The sequence below is a fragment of the Pleurodeles waltl genome, chromosome 7 (genome assembly GCF_031143425.1).
Source record: "Pleurodeles waltl isolate 20211129_DDA chromosome 7, aPleWal1.hap1.20221129, whole genome shotgun sequence".
Classification (NCBI taxonomy): Eukaryota; Metazoa; Chordata; class Amphibia; order Caudata; family Salamandridae; genus Pleurodeles; species Pleurodeles waltl.
The window spans coordinates 615102178-615122212 of NC_090446.1; the positions used below are offsets into that span (position 1 = coordinate 615102178).

Here is a 20035-nt window from a genome sequence, read left to right on the forward strand (position 1 = left end):
CAACCACCACCACCACTTTTGTGAACACACAAAGGGGTGCTGGTAAGGCCAAAGGGAAGCACAATGAACTGAAAGTGCTCCTTGATCCACCATGAACCGTAGGTAATGTTTGTGGGCCACCAGGACGGGTATATGGAATAAAGTGCCCTGTAAAGTCCAACTCTATCACACAGTCTCCAGTGTACAAGGCAGACAGGACCTCAGACAATGCGAGCACCTTGAATTTTTATTTTGTTAGAAAGTAGTGGAGAAGGTGCAGGTCTGGTATAGGGCAGAGATCTCTGTCCCTTTTTGGCACCAGAAATTAGAAGGAATTGCAACAATGACCTACTTCTGATCATCCTCTCAATGGCTCCTTTAGCCAAAAGAGCCTGTACTTGCTGATGCAGCAAGGAGAGGTGGTCCTCAGTCAGCCTATCTGAAGATGGTGGCATGAGTAGCGGGGTTTCTGTTAATAGAAGGGAATAACCCTGTTGAACAATTCTGAGCACTCATTTGTCTGAAGTTATTGACTGCCAGTGGGACAGGCGGTGCTTGACCCTGCCGCAGACTGGTTGCCAGTGACATTGTGATGACATATTAAAAAAGGGTTGGAGGTTGTGTCTGCCGGAATGGGTAGCTCTCTGACCTTGGTTCCCACAAGGATTACAGGGCTGCATTTGTGGCCATGAAAGGACTGTGGAGCCTGTTGGAGGTTATTGCTGGGTAGAGGTGGACACAGCTGATAGCCCCTACCATAGCTGTGGAAGGCAGAATTGGGCTGGTGTGAAGTCAGGGAGAGTCCCAATAACCGAGTAGCAACCCTGCTGTCCTTGAAGTGCTCATGTGCTGAATCTGCCAAAGAGGCAAGTGCCATTACTGGGCATGTCCAGAAGAGATGCTTGGACATCCCACAAGAAGCAAATTGACCTCAGACAGGTATGGCAATAAAGTGCCACCAACAAAGCAATCAATCTACTTGGTGAGTTGTGTCAGTCCGCAGCATATCACGAACTTTGCGCAGCCCTACCATCTGCAATAGCCTGAGTCAGGATGGCTCGGGCCTTCTTCGAGACCTTGGGCAGCAATTGCAAGCCGTTGGTCTTAACTGCCAAAGAGGGCAAGGTATGGTCTAGGACTTCAGCCATCCCACGCATCACCATAATAAATACCTTTCCTCCATAGCCACACTAGGAGGAGAGAGCAGGCCGATGTCTGGCTAAGTGCCCAGATTACTGGCATCAGCCACTTCCTCATACCAGTCACCCTCAGCCAAGTGCTCCTCAATGGAGTCATGATAACCATACAGATCCTCACATCAGGCCACTCAAATTCTCCACAGGACCTGAAAGAAAGAGAGGCACCGTCTCTGACCCATCAGGTATTGGCCCATTAGGCACTGGTGTTGATGTTGGATGACGCTGGTCCGGCTCCATATTGGAGTTGGAAATGACAATGGGTCAGTTGTGCCAGGAATGGTGCCACTGGGACAGACCTCCGTGATGGTCATGGATTCACAACTGGAGTTGGTCCGGAACCAGGAATTAATCTGAAGGGCCCAACTGGTGGCAAGGGCGAACCTGCCAGCGGGACTCCAGTTGAGGCACCTTCTGAGCCCATGGGGCAAGAAGGAGCCTAAGAAAGGTCGGTTCGCCAAAATATGAGGCACATTGCCTCATAAAATTCCTTTATTTTGGTGGGAGTCACTACAGCTCTGTAGGCATGGGGCGGACGCTGACTTAGGCCCCGTGGGAGAGGGCGCGGGAGCAGCCCTGGACTTGAGGCATCATTCCAGCACCTCATAATGATTTGGACCGGTGTGATGAAGTCGAAGAACACTTCAACTTCTTGGCTTTCTTCTGCAATTTGCCTGACAAAGATTTGGACCACAACGATGACTGACAGGAGTGACTACGATAGTGAGCCCAGGACCTCCAAATGGAGGAGTCCTGGAGCACAGCAGACTCGTCTGGATTTGAGCAATCAGGAGCTCCAGGGCACGCTCCAGAACCGTCTTGGGTTTCATCGTTCAGCAGTCTTAACAGGCCTTTGAGTTGTGGTCCAGCTTCCAGGCACCAGAGGGAAATCAGTTGGACGTCTGTCACAGACATCTGCCTGCGACAGGCTCCACAGAGTATACACGGCAGATCTCTAGACTGGGAGTTTATTAGTGACCGATAGGAGTCCATTACACAGAATGGGGCGATTGGTTTGTCGGTAAGCAGTTACAAAAAGTCTCTTACAGAAAAGGCAGTGCCAAAGGTGAGTAACTTCTGATAGACTCTTATCACCTCAACTTGTGAATAGATACCATAGCAGTACCTATACTGTCTGTGGAATGACTGAAACCAAGAAATCTTGAAGGACAGATTGGGTGAAGTGCCCATCCCACACGGCCTGGCTAAAGAAGCAGTAGTGTTTTGTGAACCTGTGGAGGGATGTCCACATAATAGCCTGGCAGATGTCCAAAACTGGCACATCACACACCAGAGCAGTGGTAGCAGCTTTTGCTCTAGTGCCATGACTGGACAAACATTCCGGGACTTACCTTGTAGCCAACCCACAGCAGACCTTAATGCATAAAATGATTCAGCGATAGATGGTTCTTTGTTTCACTAAGTTTGCTACTTTTTTACTCCAGTGAAGCCCAGAAAAATGTAGTTGTCCAATCACTGGTTTCTGGTCAGATTGATATAGAAACTAAGGGCCTTCTTATGGTCATGCTGATGGAGCCACTCCTTTCTTATATGGCTAAGGACAGGCACCATAAAAGCCGGAAAGGTGATTGATTGCGCTCTGTGGTAGGGCATCACTAACTTCACCAAGAATGTATTGAAAAAAGTTGGGGTCCAGTTTTACTTCCTGAGTAATTGCCTATTTGCTAAATTCGTGATTTGGATTGTGGGAGCTCAAACCGGGGGAATGGGCCCTAGTCCCCCATATGTGAGGTAGCCTTAAATGGAAAAAAGGTGAGATCCCACTTTTAATTAAACTATTAAGCGTGTGATCACTTGTGTTGAAAATTATTTCGTGCTCCGTCTTGATACTTCCAAAACTTTGTGTAAGTGCTCTAGATACGGTGGTAAAGTTTTTTAATTCAATTTGTTAAATAAGGATAACAATTTGCGGAATGGAAATTCAGCCAAATCGTGCTTTATTCCAATTTGTCACTTAAGGATAACAATATGCGTGAAAGAGAACTCAGCCTTATTCCAATGTGTCACTTAAGGATAACAATATGCGTGAAAGATAACTCAGCCAACACGTGTTTCGCCCTCACACAAACTAAGGCTACTTCTGAGCCCTCTGCTTCCGCTAACAGCAATATGGTTCCAATATTCAATCTATCAAGACACAGACTGACTCCTGATGAGATATCTGTTCTTAGCAAGGTACTTTCATTTGTCCCTATAGCACGTCCCAATTTTTTCCAAGTAAACTTGAAATGCAAAGGTTCTTTAAGAAGATAAGATTGAACCACTTCTTCATAGGAAACACCCAGGGTACCAATCTTGATTTGACAGGATTAAGATTACCTTCTACATTTACACCGCCCTCCCATATGATACCAAGCGAGGTCCTGTCCTTTGAAAAAACTGTTCAGAAAGACAGACAGTTTAAGCAAACAAAGAAAAGACATCAAATACAATCTCGTCTATAACGAGAGCATGGCCATAAAATATATTAAAAACAATACAGAGATTGTAATAAAAGCAGCAGACAAGAGATCCTTAATCAATTAGAGGATGTAGGTTGTTATTAGAAACTGAAAGGAGATCCCACTGGTACCCTTAAAAAAAGAGATAGCTGAACTTCTAATGCAAGGGCTAGACCAGGGTTTTATCAGCAAGAATGAATATTTATTCCTCAACAGGGAGCATCCAAGGATGCTAGTAATATATACCTTACCCAAGGTACATAGGAGGTTAGACAGCTCTCCAGGCCGCCCTATTGTATCTGGATGTGGCTCCATTTTGGAACCATTAAACCAATATGTTGATTTTTTTCTAAAACCATTTGTGCCTAAAACCAGATCTTTTATTAGAGACAGCATGCAATTCATAACAGACTTTGAAGGTATGACATTTAATGAATCAACTTGCCTACTTGCCACCATGGATATTCAGTCCCTATATCCCACAGACAGAAGCACCCCCAGTGGTAAAGGAAAATAGTGGAATCCCGTACGCAACCTGTACAAGTACCCACCTGGTTCATAGTAGAAATGAAGAGAACTGCAATGACCAAAAACTACTTTCAATTTGAGAATGATTTTTATTTCCAAATCAAGGGAGCAGCGATGGGAGCAAGCTTTGCACCGCAGCTAGCTAACCTCTATATGGCTGAAGCACATCATATCTTTTCTCCAGATAATCCGGTTGGAGAACAGATAAGAAAACGGTCACGTTATATAGATATATAGATGATGTTTTTTTTTTTTTCCTGAACTACAGTCCTTCCATCCATGGCTCAATATGAGATCCGCAGATATTAAATTTACAGTTGAATACAGCAAAACAAGTATCCCTTTTCTGGATTTGAGGGTGGGGACTGATGATGATAAGATTTATGTGTCCACTTATAGGAAACCCACAGAGAGAAACACCTTGTTACATTACAGCAGCAATCACCCTAAAAGCTTAAAAGATAATTTACCATTTGGTCAGTTTTTACGCATTTGTAGAAATTGTACCAAGAAGAGTGATTACTTTAGGGAATTGTGAATACTCATGAATAGGCTTATAGAAAGAGGGTACCCCAAAAGACTGCTGAAAAGAGCTAAAAAAAAGAGCATGGTATAATCATATGGAATTTTTATTGCAACCTAATCAAAGAAAAGAAGAGATGGACAGATTAGTTTGTGTGACCACTTTCAATCCTGTTAGCAATGAAATAAGAAAAATCAGTGAACGACATTGGGGTTTGTTATAAGACCATCTAAACAATAAAGAAATACCACTATTTTCATTCAAGAGAGGGAGGAAGTTGAGGGATTCCTTAGTGAGAGATAAATTACTGGAACCACCTAAAACAACTTTAAATGCTTTGGCGGGTCTCCCGGCAGTGATTGGACACTATAAATGTGGGAGGTGCCTGGCTTGTAAGTTTAGTTTCAACACCAATGATTTAATTCATGATAACATTGTGAATAATTTAAATACGTTCACTAATTGTAATACGAAAGATGCTGTTTATGCTATATGGTGTCCATGCCAACTACTGTATGTAGGAAAAAAACACACAAAAAGTGAAATGTAGAATTCTCCAACATAGAAGTAGGATCAAATGTGGGACCATTGGAGCACCTCTTCTGGAACATTACCAGAGGCAACAGCATAACAATGATGACAAAGTGGCAAGTGATTGAACATGTTAGGATGGGACCAAGAGGAAGCGACATTGATGTTTTTCTATCCAAGAGAGAGCTGTATTGGATGGACAGGTGCAACACAATTTCATGAGGGGTGAACACATTGGAGGATTGGAGACAAGCTTTTGCTACATAACAGGATCATTGACTTTATCACCTTGGCTTGTGAGAAGAGCTTTGACTGTATTTTGGTTATAAGTACCACCGCTTTTGACTTTATTAAGTATAACAGAAGGTACAAATTCATATAATATGAACATATATACACCTCTTTTGGAAGGTTCTATTATGGGAACTAGGAATACAATATTTCAATCAGGACCGCTTTGTCAATTCAAAGACTCTGTTCATTTAGCGTCATTTGATAGCAAATACCCACATACACTGTGAACTAAGTATATGTCCACATCTACTACATGATGGGACTTTCCATAAGAGTTTTCAAGCCACAAATTTCTTTAACAATTAACCTGGTCTTAAGGTAACTTTTAGCTGTCATAAACATATTATGAGGAACCATCACAGCTTGGATGAAATCAGTCGGTAATTAATACAGACAAAACCTTAAGATGCATTCATGAAAATGGTTCAGTATAGAATCATAACCTGGATTTACACAGAGGTTTATTTTCTACCACTACATAATTTTAGTTTTGCCTCCAATGCCTTTTTGGCCCAAGTAATAGAATTCTTATTTTGTTTTTCGTAGACTAACAAAACAATAGCCATTATAACACTAGACTTTCCTTACTTAATAGCGGAACAATCTATTTGTTGGCCACTAGATGGCAGCAGAGGCTAGCCTCGTGCACGTTATGTAAGGCTGGCTTCCTCATCTATAAATAGAACGAGATAGGCAGCAGGCTCTAATGGATTCATGGTGCTGCTGAACTACCAGCCAAGTAAGTAGATCATCAACAGGATGGCTCATTTATCTGACTTTATTATATTTTGTTTACTTTCTTCCCAAAACTAGAGCATTTAACCTGATTAAATCAGGGCTGCAGATCCTTAACTTTAACATAGGACCACAGCAACATGTTTTAACAAGCATTTTCAATGCAACGGGGCTAGCATTTGCTCGAGTTGGAGCTATTTGCGTTGTAAACTCCTAACCTAACTTTTCTTGCCACACAAATTAAAAGAAAAAAACACAGCGCGATCGTGCTATGTAAAATGCAGCGTGATCGCGCTGAAATTGAAAACGAAAAAACAGAGCGCGATCGCGCTATGTAAGCCCCAGCGCGTTCGTGCTGCGGGGAAAATTAACAGATAAAGTAGTCCGGGTCCCAGGCTCAAAACATCGAGCCTTGTATGTTTCTAGTAGTTTACCGGTGCTGTGTAGACAGGCAAAACACCGGAAAAGGCATGACATATGCATGCCTTTCACAAATTAAAGCAAGCAGATTTTAAAGAGCAAGCCCAGGAACCAATGAAAGAGACTGACGTGACCTGGGCGTGGTTTGAAGCCCAAAGAGAAATTACTTTATGGATGGCGCGCTTTGCGCTCGCCCATAAAAAGGACATTGAACACTTGGCTCATTTTCAGGGAACGATCTAAGACCCTCCTGAAGCCATTAGGTAACTATAAAGCAATTTTCAGGCTTATTTTCAAACCCTATACAGTAGCATCGACCTTGGAAACAACAATAACACAATTAATTATATATATATATATATATATATATATATATATATATATATATATATAACTTTTTTCTCTAGATGGTAAAGTAAAAAAGTGGTATTATTAACAACACACCAGGACTACATGAGATGGAAGGTGAATTGGTATAGTTTTATAGTTAACATGACTAGGATGTGTCTGAGTACCATCAAATAGGGGTAAGTAAGTCTTCAAATTGGTTTATTTTCTAAATTAATTAGGTAAATTTTGTTTCTCTCTTAAGAGGTCGACTAACTATCACATAAAGAAGTAATGATCTCATGTTAAATATGGATTCAATAATATAACCATACAATATGTTGTATTGTTGAATTAATAGATGCTGACCAGATGGAGGGCAAAGTACTGATAGATGCTTTCTGTATTGCATTCTAGGTGCTTCCTATTTCAATTTTCTGTCCTGATAATGACCCGCCTGAATTAATTTTATTGATTGGGGTCGAAACGTCAACATTGTATTAGAAATTGTGGATTGACTTTTGAAAAATTCAGCAGGCTCACAGTACCTATGGTTATAGGTGCTTATTTGAGACCTCATGCTTTTAACCACAGTTTGATTTTAGTTTTCATGTAAATAGCACTGCAATACTTATACTAACACATAGTAATTCACTCACACTGCAACGTTATACAGGAGCACCTTGATTACTTTACTTTAAATTGTTGAATTTATGTTTCTAATAAATGTGATATATTACTCACAAACCGCATTGGTACAGAAAGTTCTTATGTAACAACCACTGTCGTGGAGGTTAATTCATATCCTTACACGCAGGAGAACCAAAACATTTTTTGTTATATTATTCACTTACCCAGGTCCCAGGGTACTGGGTTGCCCCATTTTTTCAGAATAAATTGTTTCCATGACTGGCCTATCCTGATCTTAACAGGGGAGGGAGGGAGGTGGGGGGAGTGTGTGTGTGTGCGCACAGTTACATTTACAAGCAACACTTACATAACATTAGATATCATATAACCAAAACAAAATACATAAACTATCTTTATGGACAGCAATATTTTGGAGGTTCCGTTTATCAATACATGTACATGTGGAACTTTATATAGTACAACTTTATATCTCTGTATTATTTTCCATATGCATGTATACTTTTCTACGTTATGTATCTATATCTTTATCAGCTTACTCCTACTGTAGAAAATCATAAATAGTAAAAACAAATTATCCCACCCCCCTCTCCAATTCACTATTCTATGTCTCATCCAATTCCCCTTTCAATATATCCTCCCTCTCTCTCTCTCTACTCATTGTACTACTGTGATCTCCCTAATAACCTTTTCTAGGCTCTTCCCTTTTCTATCCCTACTCTGACTCATCCAAACCTCATTTTACTACTACGATCACCCAAATAACACTTTCTAGACTCTGCCTTCCTCTATCCCACCTTTATCCTATTCAATCCAACTAACAGACTCACGTGTCCATCGCTTGAATTAACAACTGTGATTTCCCTCTCCTAATCCACCACTAATCCACTTTGGGTTCCAGAGGAGCATGCTACTCAACGAAAAATGCTTTACTGCCTTGTCAGGGCTAGTAAGCGCTATATAAACACAATTACAATATGGTCCTCGTGAAGATATTGTGGTGTTGATAGCATGTCTGAGAGGTGAGACAGGAGGGGAAGGGAATAACCATGTAAAACAATTTTGAGCACCCTTTGGTTAGATGCAAGGCTCCTCCACCTAGGGAGGTAAAAAGTGATGGGGCTTCCCAATGGGAGGCAGTGTGCTGAGAGGCTGACCTAAAGTCTTTTCACATGCAGATGTGAGATGAGAGGCTGGTGTTTGGGTAGGTTGTTGCCCCTGGGGGCCTGTGCAAGGTCAGGCTCTTGGGGGCCTGTGTGAGGCTGAAAGAACTAGGGGGCCTGTAGTTGCAGGGGGATATTATGACAATGTCTCTGCTGGCATCCCCTATCTGAAGCTCAAAAGGGATGAAGTTTCTGGGGGATCTGCCAGGCAGATGTAGACCCAGAGAGTGGGCAGGCTCTTGCCCGCTTTAACTCTCTCAAAGCTACAGTCCAAATTTTTCTCAAAAGAGCCTGGAGCCAACAAAAGGCATATCCATTAAAGTTTGCTGGATGTCGTTGGAGAAACCAGAGGAGTGAATTCCAGCAAGGCTTCTAAGCATCACACTGATCTAGAATGCCCTACTTAGACAATAAGCAGTGTCCCGACTTGAGCATATGGAATACTTTGCTGTGTTTAGACCATCCTGTATAAGAGTTTGTAGGGTTGGCTGAATGACCGCAGGAATACTGTAGACATCAAGATGTCTGCCACTTTATCCCACTATGGGTGAGAGTATCTTACCAGGAGCCAGCTAGTGTTGAGTGACTGAAGAGCACGGACAGAAGAAGAAAATTTGGTCAGTGCCGAGGCATCTTGAGCGCAGACTGTGTTCAGAGGTTTTTTACTCTCAGGGAGCAATTCTCCGTGGCTCTTCCCCATCATTAGTAGAGACCATTGCCACACTGAGGTAAAGCCCTAGAGAAAATACTTTTCCTCTAGTAGTCTCTAATCCCGAGAAGATGATCGTGTTTGTGTTTTCAACCTTGAGAGGCTATTCTTTGAAAAAACATATAGCACTTACACCAGAGAGAGATCTTCAGAAAGAAGAAAGACATCACTTAAAAATACTGAATTAAAGGAAAACTTTCACAAGATACTTTTTACATAGAAATTGACGACCACAGGCTTTATTCCCTGATCTGCACTCCATAAGCACAAAAAGAGGGCTAACTATGCAGCATGCTAGGACTGTCAAACTCTGTTTCTTTTATCTTCTGTGTCCATTTTTAATTTTCTGAAAGTCATGTATACTAATTTTTACAAGACAATAAATACTAAGAAAATAAAATGTTGCCTTTACATAGGAAGTGTTTGTTTGTACCCGGTGAGATTTGTCATGCATGAAAAACGATACCAGATATTGCACGTATGTAGATATTCGAACGTTTACGAATAATAAAGACCTGAAGATAGAGAACTAGTTTAGTTACAGACATACAATGGATGATAATACAAACAAGAACACCAAGTTTAAAGTGAAGGCTCAATGTGTTGAATGTGCCAAAAATTATAGTTTATTCACTACTTTTGTGAGTCATACAAATTCTTATATTCACTATGAAGAGACATGCCATGTAACATCACGCTTAACAGGAAAAATACCAACCCAACCATAGAACGTACCTTTAAAGTTTCTTCATCTCGCTTAATTCCCTGGAAGAAGAGGTGCTGTATGGGAAGCTTTCGGAAATATTTGAGTTTGTTCAGCCAAGCCCTGCTGGCTGTGACAGGTGTGCAAGTGGTTACGGGGGCAACATCGAGGTCTCTTGTGTGTTCTGCACATTGCCCAAGGGTACTCTGGGGATCCGGAGGCTCCACTTGCAGAGGCCTCATATGGGAAGAGTTCAGCTCGGGAAGATGCTGAAGAGTAAAACTGAAGGGGGCATTTATTGAGGGCTCACTAACCAAAGGGTCTGTAAGGTTGTGTCTAATATTAGAGGCCTCAGTGCTGCAGACAAGGGAAAGGTTGCCTAGCGAGAGTTTCTGAGCTCTGGAGGTAACAGGACGGTTTTCCAAGGAGATTTCGCTATCACAAGACTCTCTGCTGGAGAGTACTGGAATGGATTTGAGGGAAGATTTTCGTTCATAGGAAGACTCCCTGCTGGAAAGGACAGGAAGGTTTTCTAGGGACGATTTGCTATCACAGGAAGTCTCCCTGCTGGACAGGATTGAAACGTTTTCAAAAAATGATTCGCTATCACAGGAGTTCTCTTTGCTGGACAGAATGGGAAAGTTTTCTGCACATGACTCCTTACTGGAGATACGGAGTGAGTGTTTGCTCGACGGTCTAGTGTCATACCAATCTGTGCCAGAGATAAAGGGAAGGACGTCTGGGGAGTCTCTATCAAATCTACTAAATTGCACATTTTTAAGAGAGTCAGTCCTGTTAGGGAAGCTTATATTTTCATGGCTACCCTTATGGATTGGTGGAGAAGTTGAAAAGCTGCTTTTGGAACTACTGTTGTGAAGGTCATCTGAAAGAGACTCTTCTGATGTATGACGACTCCTAATGGATGAGTGGGTGCTGGTGTACATCTCATGAGGGTTATTCAGAGAGCCCAGGTCGCTGTTTACAGAAGTACCACTGTCGCTTCGCAGGCCTTTGCTTTTGTAGCTGTCATTTGAAGAGATGGATTTAGAAGAATATGACTGTGATGAAGTGCCATCCTCGAGCAATTCCAGCTCAGCAGACCTAACTGTATGAGCTGCAACTCCAGGCTTAATGGACCCCATGCTATGGTTCTCCTCTTTGACGAACAAGCAATCACTCACAAATGGAGATGAATCGCAGTCGGAGTCTATATTAGATTCAGAACTCTTTTGTATATCTTCTATCCCTTCGAGGCCAGTTAGATCAATCACTCCAACATCACTGTGCTTCATGTCACCAACGATAGAGTCCTCTTCTGTTAAGTCAATTAAGCCCTAGAAAAAGAAGCATGAACAATAAACACATATACTTTGTAGAGTGAACTGCAAATGGGCTGTCTACGGGACTTTATAAAGAGGAAAATGTTTTTATACCAAATAAGAAATGTGAATGGGTTTAGCTAAATTCTGAACACGACTGGCATGAAGCTAGAGTTGGTAGTGGATGCATCCATACAATAAGCATGTATTTTGGACATTAGTATCCACATAATGAACATGGAGGTGGAGAAACTGAGGGTAGAAGGGCGTATATTAATCCTATGACATGTTTAATTGAAGAACAACCTCACTCATTCCTGCAACAATGTTTTAAGTCTATTCTTACAGGCGATTGTAACACTTCAGATATAATGCCTGACAGAACAAGGGATAAAAAGAAGGATTATGGTCCAGAAGCAATTTGTAGCCCCTGAGACTTTGGGGTCATTTGATGTGATGGGCGGCACGAGGTCCTCTGGTGATTGTTGAGCCATGAGTTTGTGAAGTGCACAATATGAAAAGCATTACAAGACATCTTTTCTTGAAATATTGTATGTGCAGCAGTGGGGCATATTTTAATACATAACATTTATTGTCAACTGGGACCAAAGGCATTTTGTATTTTAAAGTGCACTTTACAATCCAGCATCCTCTACAGGGCTGTGTTTATACTCTGAATTCCATTGACAGTGCAGCAATGACAAAACGGTAGGGTTTTGAGACTGGGCTTTTTGTTTCTGACTGAAATGGTGCTCACCCGACACGTGGGCTGTAAACCTGCCCACTTCAATGAACTCAACAAATCGTGTCTAGGGACTTTTGGATTCCGTGAAAGAAAAGATAAAAAAAATCCCAAAGACATAATTTCACTGAAAGATTAAATCAAAGATAATTGTTATTTTTGAGGCATACATAACTCAGTCTCAAAAGGAGGTTTTCTTGGAGTAATAGAGAATGTTTCTAAAGAAACATTCAAAGGTTAATATTTACCAAAATATTTAACCTGCAGTCAAAACTCTGGGAAACAAATGTATTTCATTGTATGGGGGATGTGTTAATTTCACCACGTTCATAATACTTTCCACAAACATTCTGAAAATTATAGAAGCAAACAGTTCATCTTGTTGTAAGCCACTGACAGTCAACCACTGAATTAAAGTTTGATTCATGATTTTAAGGCGAAGCAAATCTGTTCCATTTGTGATGACTTTCTTGTTGATTTATCTAACGAAATTATTTAATAACGGTGGAAATTATTTTGCACATTCCACTAGTGACATTTTAGAGATAGTGGGGGGGGGGGGTACTACGTCATCGATTATCGAGACGACTGCTGGGTAGCAAACTGTCACCTTTCACCGACTGCTTGCAAGACTTACAATGGGCTGTGTAGAGAGGGACTAGAAGGCTGGAAAGGACTAGTACACTTAGGACCACCGTACTCAAGGGGAGTCAAGGCAACCACTTCTGTTAGTTTCACACATAAAGCGCCCATCCCCATGGCACGGGGTCCAAAGGCCACACGTGGGATCAGGCTGAAATTTAAGTTCGAAAATCGTGCATGATCAAGCAAAGTACAAAAGAACCTCGTCACAGTAACATCACCTTCGCATGTAACCTCGCATACCATGGTCGAGGGTCGAGATGCATCATGTGTTATCAAAAATATGTTGCATTCATGTCTCCTGTGTGCCACATTGCATACTTATAAGCAGTTCAATAAGTACATTGTCATTCGCGGCAAACAAATGGAGAGCAAAATCAATGCCATGACTCAAAATCTGTGGATGGTCGAAGGCCAGGAGCAGCTGGGTCTACCCGCTGGCAGGGGATTGGGCACAGGGCTGTGTCTACCCTCTGCTGTGCATCATGGCTGGCTTTAGAGGTGGGGGCGCCCAGTGCGGGAACATTTTTGATGCCTCACCATCACTGACTTCCTTCTGTACTATTCATACCAGTGTAGTGTGTCAGAGCATTTTACATCACACACACATTATACAGAGGAAAAAAAATCATAGATGTAAATCAGTCAATAGAAAATGTTACATAGAACAATTAGGGTTACAAGGTGTAGGAATCACGCCATCCGTACTAGAAGCTGTATATTTTAAGAGTGTTTGGTCTGGAGAAGAACAAACTCAGGATTTAAAACGTATTACAGCGGTTGGGGTTGGCTTTCCTTTGTAGTTCTACCCGAACAAACACTTTTAACGCCATTAGAAGAAAGAAAGACTAGGAAAAAAACAACGTTCTACTCACATTAAATACAGTTCTGTGATGTGCATGGTACACGTTCTTTGCAGCAAGCGTTTTAACTCCCTGCACTGCCCTTTGATGAGTCAAAACTGCCATCAGACAAAACTCAATCCATCCAATATGAACATTATTCACAGTTATCTCGACATTTTTACTGTTGGCTGAAAACTGTAGGACACACAAGGAACTCTGCATCAGGAGGTTTAACCACTTAAAGTTATTTCTACACACAGCGATGCCCCCGCCCTCCTCACAATGGTCATTGCCGGATGTGGCTGCACCGCCCTAAAGGATGCCCTGCTGTGCATGGCAGAAGGCCTGGAACTAAAATGTTTAAGTGTTGATTATCTTTCTTGAATAGGTTGTGAATAAATATAATGGGCAAGTCAGTGGATTTAAGTGATTCTGTCTTTAGCAGCTTTTAGCATATTTTTATGGACTTACTGCATTTGCCACGTATTTTGCAAAATTTGCAAATCTCAAAGATATTCTTTTTAGCTCAAATAATAAAACACTGCCAACGAACGTGTCACTTAACTTGAATTTTTTGTTGCACTATTTTGAAAACCTCGCCACATAATCTGGTCCTCAACACTGCATAATCCTAGTAGCCCTGACAAAAAAGTATATCCACTTTGGGTTCTTCATGACAAAATGTATGAAGATCTATGGTTGGGGGGCTGCGGGGAGTCAACAAAAAGAGAAAATTCAGGGTCCCAAAAGTTCCAGTTTAAATCCCATCCCTTTCCATAAAAAAATGAACTGAATGGAATTTCACCAAATTTGGCATGATCATGGAACTTTGCTCAAGGAAGTGCCATTGTATGGTTTGGATGTAAATTTGTTCAGTAGTTTGATAAATTAACACTTTAAAAGGTGCTTAATTAGACAAGAAATAGGCTACATTGTAGAGATATTTAGAGCATTATTTTTCAGATCCTCTGTAGATTGCGAATCAACAGAGGATTCACAAATCCATTAAAGACATAAAAGACTAGGAAGCTTTTTTACCCGCTTTCTATTGAGAGGCTATTCGTCACAGAAACATTTCTGTAACTTACCCAATTAGCCAACACTGAGCTGTATTTTTGTCAAATGGAACAAAAAGGCAAAAGATAGCAGGGTGAACCTACCAGGAATCCTAGGCCTATGTGGGGGACCCAGAGGGACTTCCCCTAGCAATAAAATCTTAATCATAAAGATGATTTGTGTTGCAGGACTCGTGGATTCCTTGCAGGACTAGTGAATCCTTGATCCTCTTGGGTGACAGGGTTCCCAGATTCACAAATCCTATGGAAAAGAATAAAAGTAGTGATAGTATATGACTTAAGTGAACACTGAGTGATGGGATCATGGCCTGGCTGTAATTTTAGCCATGCAGCCAAATAAACGATCCCACCCATCATCCCTTATCAAAATGTGCACAGCAGAAGGCCTTTCACTGTCTGCGTTGGTCGTCCACAGAGCATACGGGGCAAACCTTGGCAGGAGGACCAGGCCCTGCTGCCAACTCCTGCAGGAGGTTGGGCACAGGGTTTGGCAAGAGGTTATAGACAACAGGGTGGGTCATCTGCAGACGTTTGGGCACACAACCTAGAGATCATGAGCAGCAGACATCAGCCGCATGTGGAGGTTTGGTGAAAGGGAGGTCCAGCCCTGCAGCCAGCTCAGCTGTGCACAGTTGAACACTGTGCAGAGAGAGATTGTTCGCTTGGGGAGGGTTGAGCACAGGGAAAAATTGCCGTGATATATGGTCCAATTAAAAAAAAAAAAATAATAATAATATATATACATTTAAAAAAAACACTGAAAAAAACCAAAGGTTAAAGTTAAGCTTAAAGAGTAGCGTTGGTTACAACACATGGGGAAAATAACACATATAATACAGGGTGGGAAGGAGGGAATTGGGGAAGGGCATGAACAACAGAGGGTGTGGGAGGGGCTGGGGACACTCGTACCATGGAGAGTTGGCGGGAGAGGCTGGGGCAGGCACACAGACAACAGAGGGTGTGCTGGGTGTAAGCACACAGGCAATGGGGAGTGGACTGGAGCAACCACACTGACAGCAGAGAAAGCGGGAAGGGTTGAGGGCAAGCACACAGACAGCGGAGGGTGAACAGGAAGGGCTGCAACAACACACTGACAATGGAGGGCAGACGAGAGGGGCAGGCAAGCACACGGACAACAGACGGTGGGCAGGAGATATGGGACAAGGACAATGGGTGGGAGGGACAGGACAAGCACCAGGACAACGGATATGGGACAAGCACCCGGAAAACGGAGGGTGGGTGGGAGGTATGGTTTAAGCACAAGAACAACAGAGGCTGGGAGGGATGGGACAAGCACTAGGACTGCAGGGATGTGGAATTCATATGGCCCGACGACCGGGACATATGGTTTAGGGTCAAGGGCAACAAGTTTTCCTGTTTATTTTGTCCCTGGGACAAGCAAGCCCAACTCCCTGCAGCACAAATCCTTTGGTTACCATTTTACAGAGAAGGGAACTGCCTGCAGTTGAGGTAATGTGTGTACATGTTAATGCTGTTCGAACTTGTATTTATGGTTCATTAATGAAAAGCCTTCAATATTAGGGTGGGCACTGTAAATAAACGTTTTAAGATGACACTGCACTAATGACCGTGGTTCCAGCAAAAAAGAAAGGTGTACACACATCTTTGAAAAGTTTAACAATATGAAGCTAAGTATAATGCTCCCAGAATGCTCTCTGATTAGATGCAAATGTTTGCAGAAGACTGTAAGCAAGAGTGATGATTCTTTGCTTTTAAAATAAAACGTTCAGAAAAAATGCAAGTAGGAAAAAAACGTTTCGCTACAATGAAATTTTAGGTGCTATTTCTTTGAAGTGTAATTTAGTAAAATGTGTTGATGCATGCTACCATTTACAAAAAGTATTCCTAATGGAAAATAAGTGTAACAATTTGCAACAAAAGTATAGGAAGCATGAAAATTAACAAGCACTGGCAAAGCCAACCGAACTGACTTTTTTGGGGAGTCTTTTGGTTTCGTCGATGCGTGTTTTGTTTCGACATGGCTTTTGTAACACTTTATTGTTGTGGAGCTGTCAGGCCCTAACTAGTTTAACAAACACTGGCAAAACGAAGAAAAAAAAATGTTTGGTCTCAAAAAGCACACATTGCCGCACCAGTGGCATAACAAAGGCCCTGCAGCCCCACTTCAGGTGGCATCCTCAGCACAGCACCTGCCTTGAGTGAGTCTGGAGGGGAGGGCCTCCATGTTCTTTGCAAGGGGTCCCCTCCAGTTTCGTTACACCACTGATTGCCAAAGTAGTTCCTGGCACTGAACAAAACTACTTTGTGCCAATATGCTCCTTGTGGAAGAGCAAAATGTGATCACTCACAGTAAAACCAGTGATTAATAGAGAGAGAAATAGAAGTTTAATAAAAACAAAATGTCTGTGTTAATGCCAGACCTAATTAGGGACCCAATTCCTAAAGAAAGTCACAAAAGTGCACCCATGGTGTATGTCTTTGAATAAGTGACTTTCAGGAATCACAAGAACCTACAGAAGTAGACCAGGAAATCGTACACTCCTAGAAAGTATATGTGAACTATATTTTAGCATGAGCAAATATGCATGTATAGATTTGCTTGTGTGAAAATCTGTTGAGAGTTTACAAGTTCACTTTCCCTCCAACCACCTTCTTCTCAATACTGGAAGAACTTCTACTTCTGCCATTTTCGGGAGTAAATTTCCAACCTTTCTCATTTTGGGACTATATTAGAGAAGAGCTGATGAAAATCCTTGCAACATGGAAGTTTGTAGGTTTGCAGACTCAAAGGCACTCCAGCCTTGGAGCTAATGCTTACTGCTTCCTTCAGCATCTGTATATTGATCTGCGTAAAGTTGGCAAAATAAGGAAAATGGTAGAGTAGGGATTGAGTATTCAAGCCCTACTATAGTAGTAGCCTTGGCATAATCAGAGAGGCTATTATCAGAGCTCTTACATAATGAGTTTTCTGCCATAATTTGTTGCCGCACTACATGGCACCAAAGGGACAAGTAGATTTTTTTACAGGACAAGTAGATTTATAAAGCAACCAGCCCCATGGACAAGTAGATATTTTAATAAATTCCACACCACTGGGACTGTGCAATCTAAACAGGCCAAATAAAGAGTAACCCCTTCAACCGAGGCGACAGGATTAGGTCAATCAAATATCTCAAAGATTCTCCTTTGTACAACCAAACTATACAATCCTTTTACACTTCACCCATAAATATCACACCTGATTAACACACATTCATATGTATAAAAAGCTGAATACCACAAAAAAGTTCAGAGATATATGTAGCTTTAATTCTATCATACAATTTAAAAGCAATTTGTTAAAAATACATAGTGTAATAGACACAAAATACATATAAGCATGAAAGATAAAAACCAAAGGGGATATTCCAAAGACCACACAATTTGTCTTTCAAATATGTGCACGACTACTCTGTATGTCACTCAGTGCCCATGCAGTTTATTGATAGCATACAGAGATCACCGGTGCATCACAGTTTATGCTTTTCCAATCTAGTTGACACGTTTCGGTAGAAAATGTACATAACCACCACCTTCTTCAGAACTGTTATGTTGATTACTCCTCCCTATTGTACAAATAATAAACCACATCCAGGTTATATCCAGATCCACTTATCTTATCAAAACATAATCTAACACACCAGCTAGTAAGCCAGTATCCATTAGTGGCCACAACATCCTCTCATTTGTGTGGGAAATCATACACCCTTCACCTTCTGTAGTGCATGTTGTTACACTCGTTGACAGTCATTGTAACTAGTTTTCCTCAAAGGGAGGCACAGCTCTATAGGTAAAAAAAAAAAAAAATCCCTCCCCTTTAAAGTCTCATACCACTTTTTACTCCTGTGTCAGGAATAACCACATATTCTACTTCTTGAATGGCAAGCAGTATTCCTAACCAATGCCTTCAATAATTAAAATCTGTGATTTTTGTCGTGGTCATTTTGACTTGAATGTTCCTAGTAGAATTTGTATAACAGAATTCATATTTTATATATATATATATATATATATATATATATATATATATACATACATACATACACACACACACACACACATATATATTTTTTTTTTGTGGCATTCGGCTTGCAATACATATGAAAGAGAGAGAGAGGGTGTGTGTGTGTGTGTGTGTGTTATTCAGATGTGATTTTTATGGCTTTAGTGTAAAGGGATTGTATGGTTTGATTTTACTAAGTGGAACTTTTTAGCTATTTGACAAGAACAACAGAGGGAGGGTGGGAAAAATGGGACCAGCACAGGAAGAAAGGAGGTTGAGCTGGAGGGAGGGGACAAGGATAGCAGAGGGCGGGAGAGAAGGATGGGGCAAGGTAGGGCAAGGACAACAGAGGTTGCGGAAGGGTTGGGGGAAGAACACAGACAATGGAGTGTTGGCCAGTGGCAGGGATAAGCACATAGACAACAGAAGGGAAGGGAAAAGGACTGGGGAGGAAAACAGGCGTGAGAGAAGTACATGAAGGAGACAGCTGAAAACCCCACATACTCCTTTATAGTACGTAAACAAAAATAAAAAAAGGAGCACCTGAAAAAAAGAGCACTGCAAAAACACAGTAATCTGTCAATGGTCCAGTAGAGAGACCAACACAATAAGAGGAAGGAAGCCTAACGAAGATTACAAATAAGAAGAAAACAAGTGTTACAATGAAACCAAACAATAATAAGTAATGGGCTTCCTCCACGTCCCCTGCAAGGCGATAAACGGTGTTGCATGACAAAGCACATGCTATGTCGTAGCCAAGACCTAAAAGGGGGGTACTGAAGTCACACATGACAAAAAACAGAATCTTATTATTAATTTAAATAATCAAAACCTGACTACACGCAGCCATACTTAAGTTCAGTTTTATAGAAAGGTACATACTTCTACTACCAATACATAAAATTATTAGGTTCACTAATTAATCTTTTACCATTGCAGTAATTCTAGATCTCCATACTTCAACATTTGTTTTTAGCAGCTATCGATGAGTGTGAAAGTCACATTTCAGAGCAGTGGGAAAACATAACTCGCTATCACAGGAAGCAATGCAAAGAGTAAAAAGGTTCACATTTTTGCCTTTAAAAAATATTATGCATTGAAATGCTTCCATGACAAAAGTTTTTCACTCGTCGTCAATCTCAAACCAAATGATAAACTGTTAATTCTAG

General features: G+C 41.4%; 1 protein-coding gene across 2 annotated transcripts in view; it reads right to left on the reverse strand.

The window, feature by feature from the left end:
* SIMC1 (SUMO interacting motifs containing 1) overlaps positions 1–20035 on the reverse strand; it is a 377806-nt gene that overhangs the window by 265851 nt on the left and 91920 nt on the right. For both annotated transcript variants that reach the window (XM_069244585.1, XM_069244586.1), the window contains exon 2: positions 10251–11552. In XM_069244585.1, the coding sequence (XP_069100686.1) occupies positions 10251–11552 (1302 nt within the window). The remainder of the gene's footprint in view (positions 1–10250; positions 11553–20035) is intronic.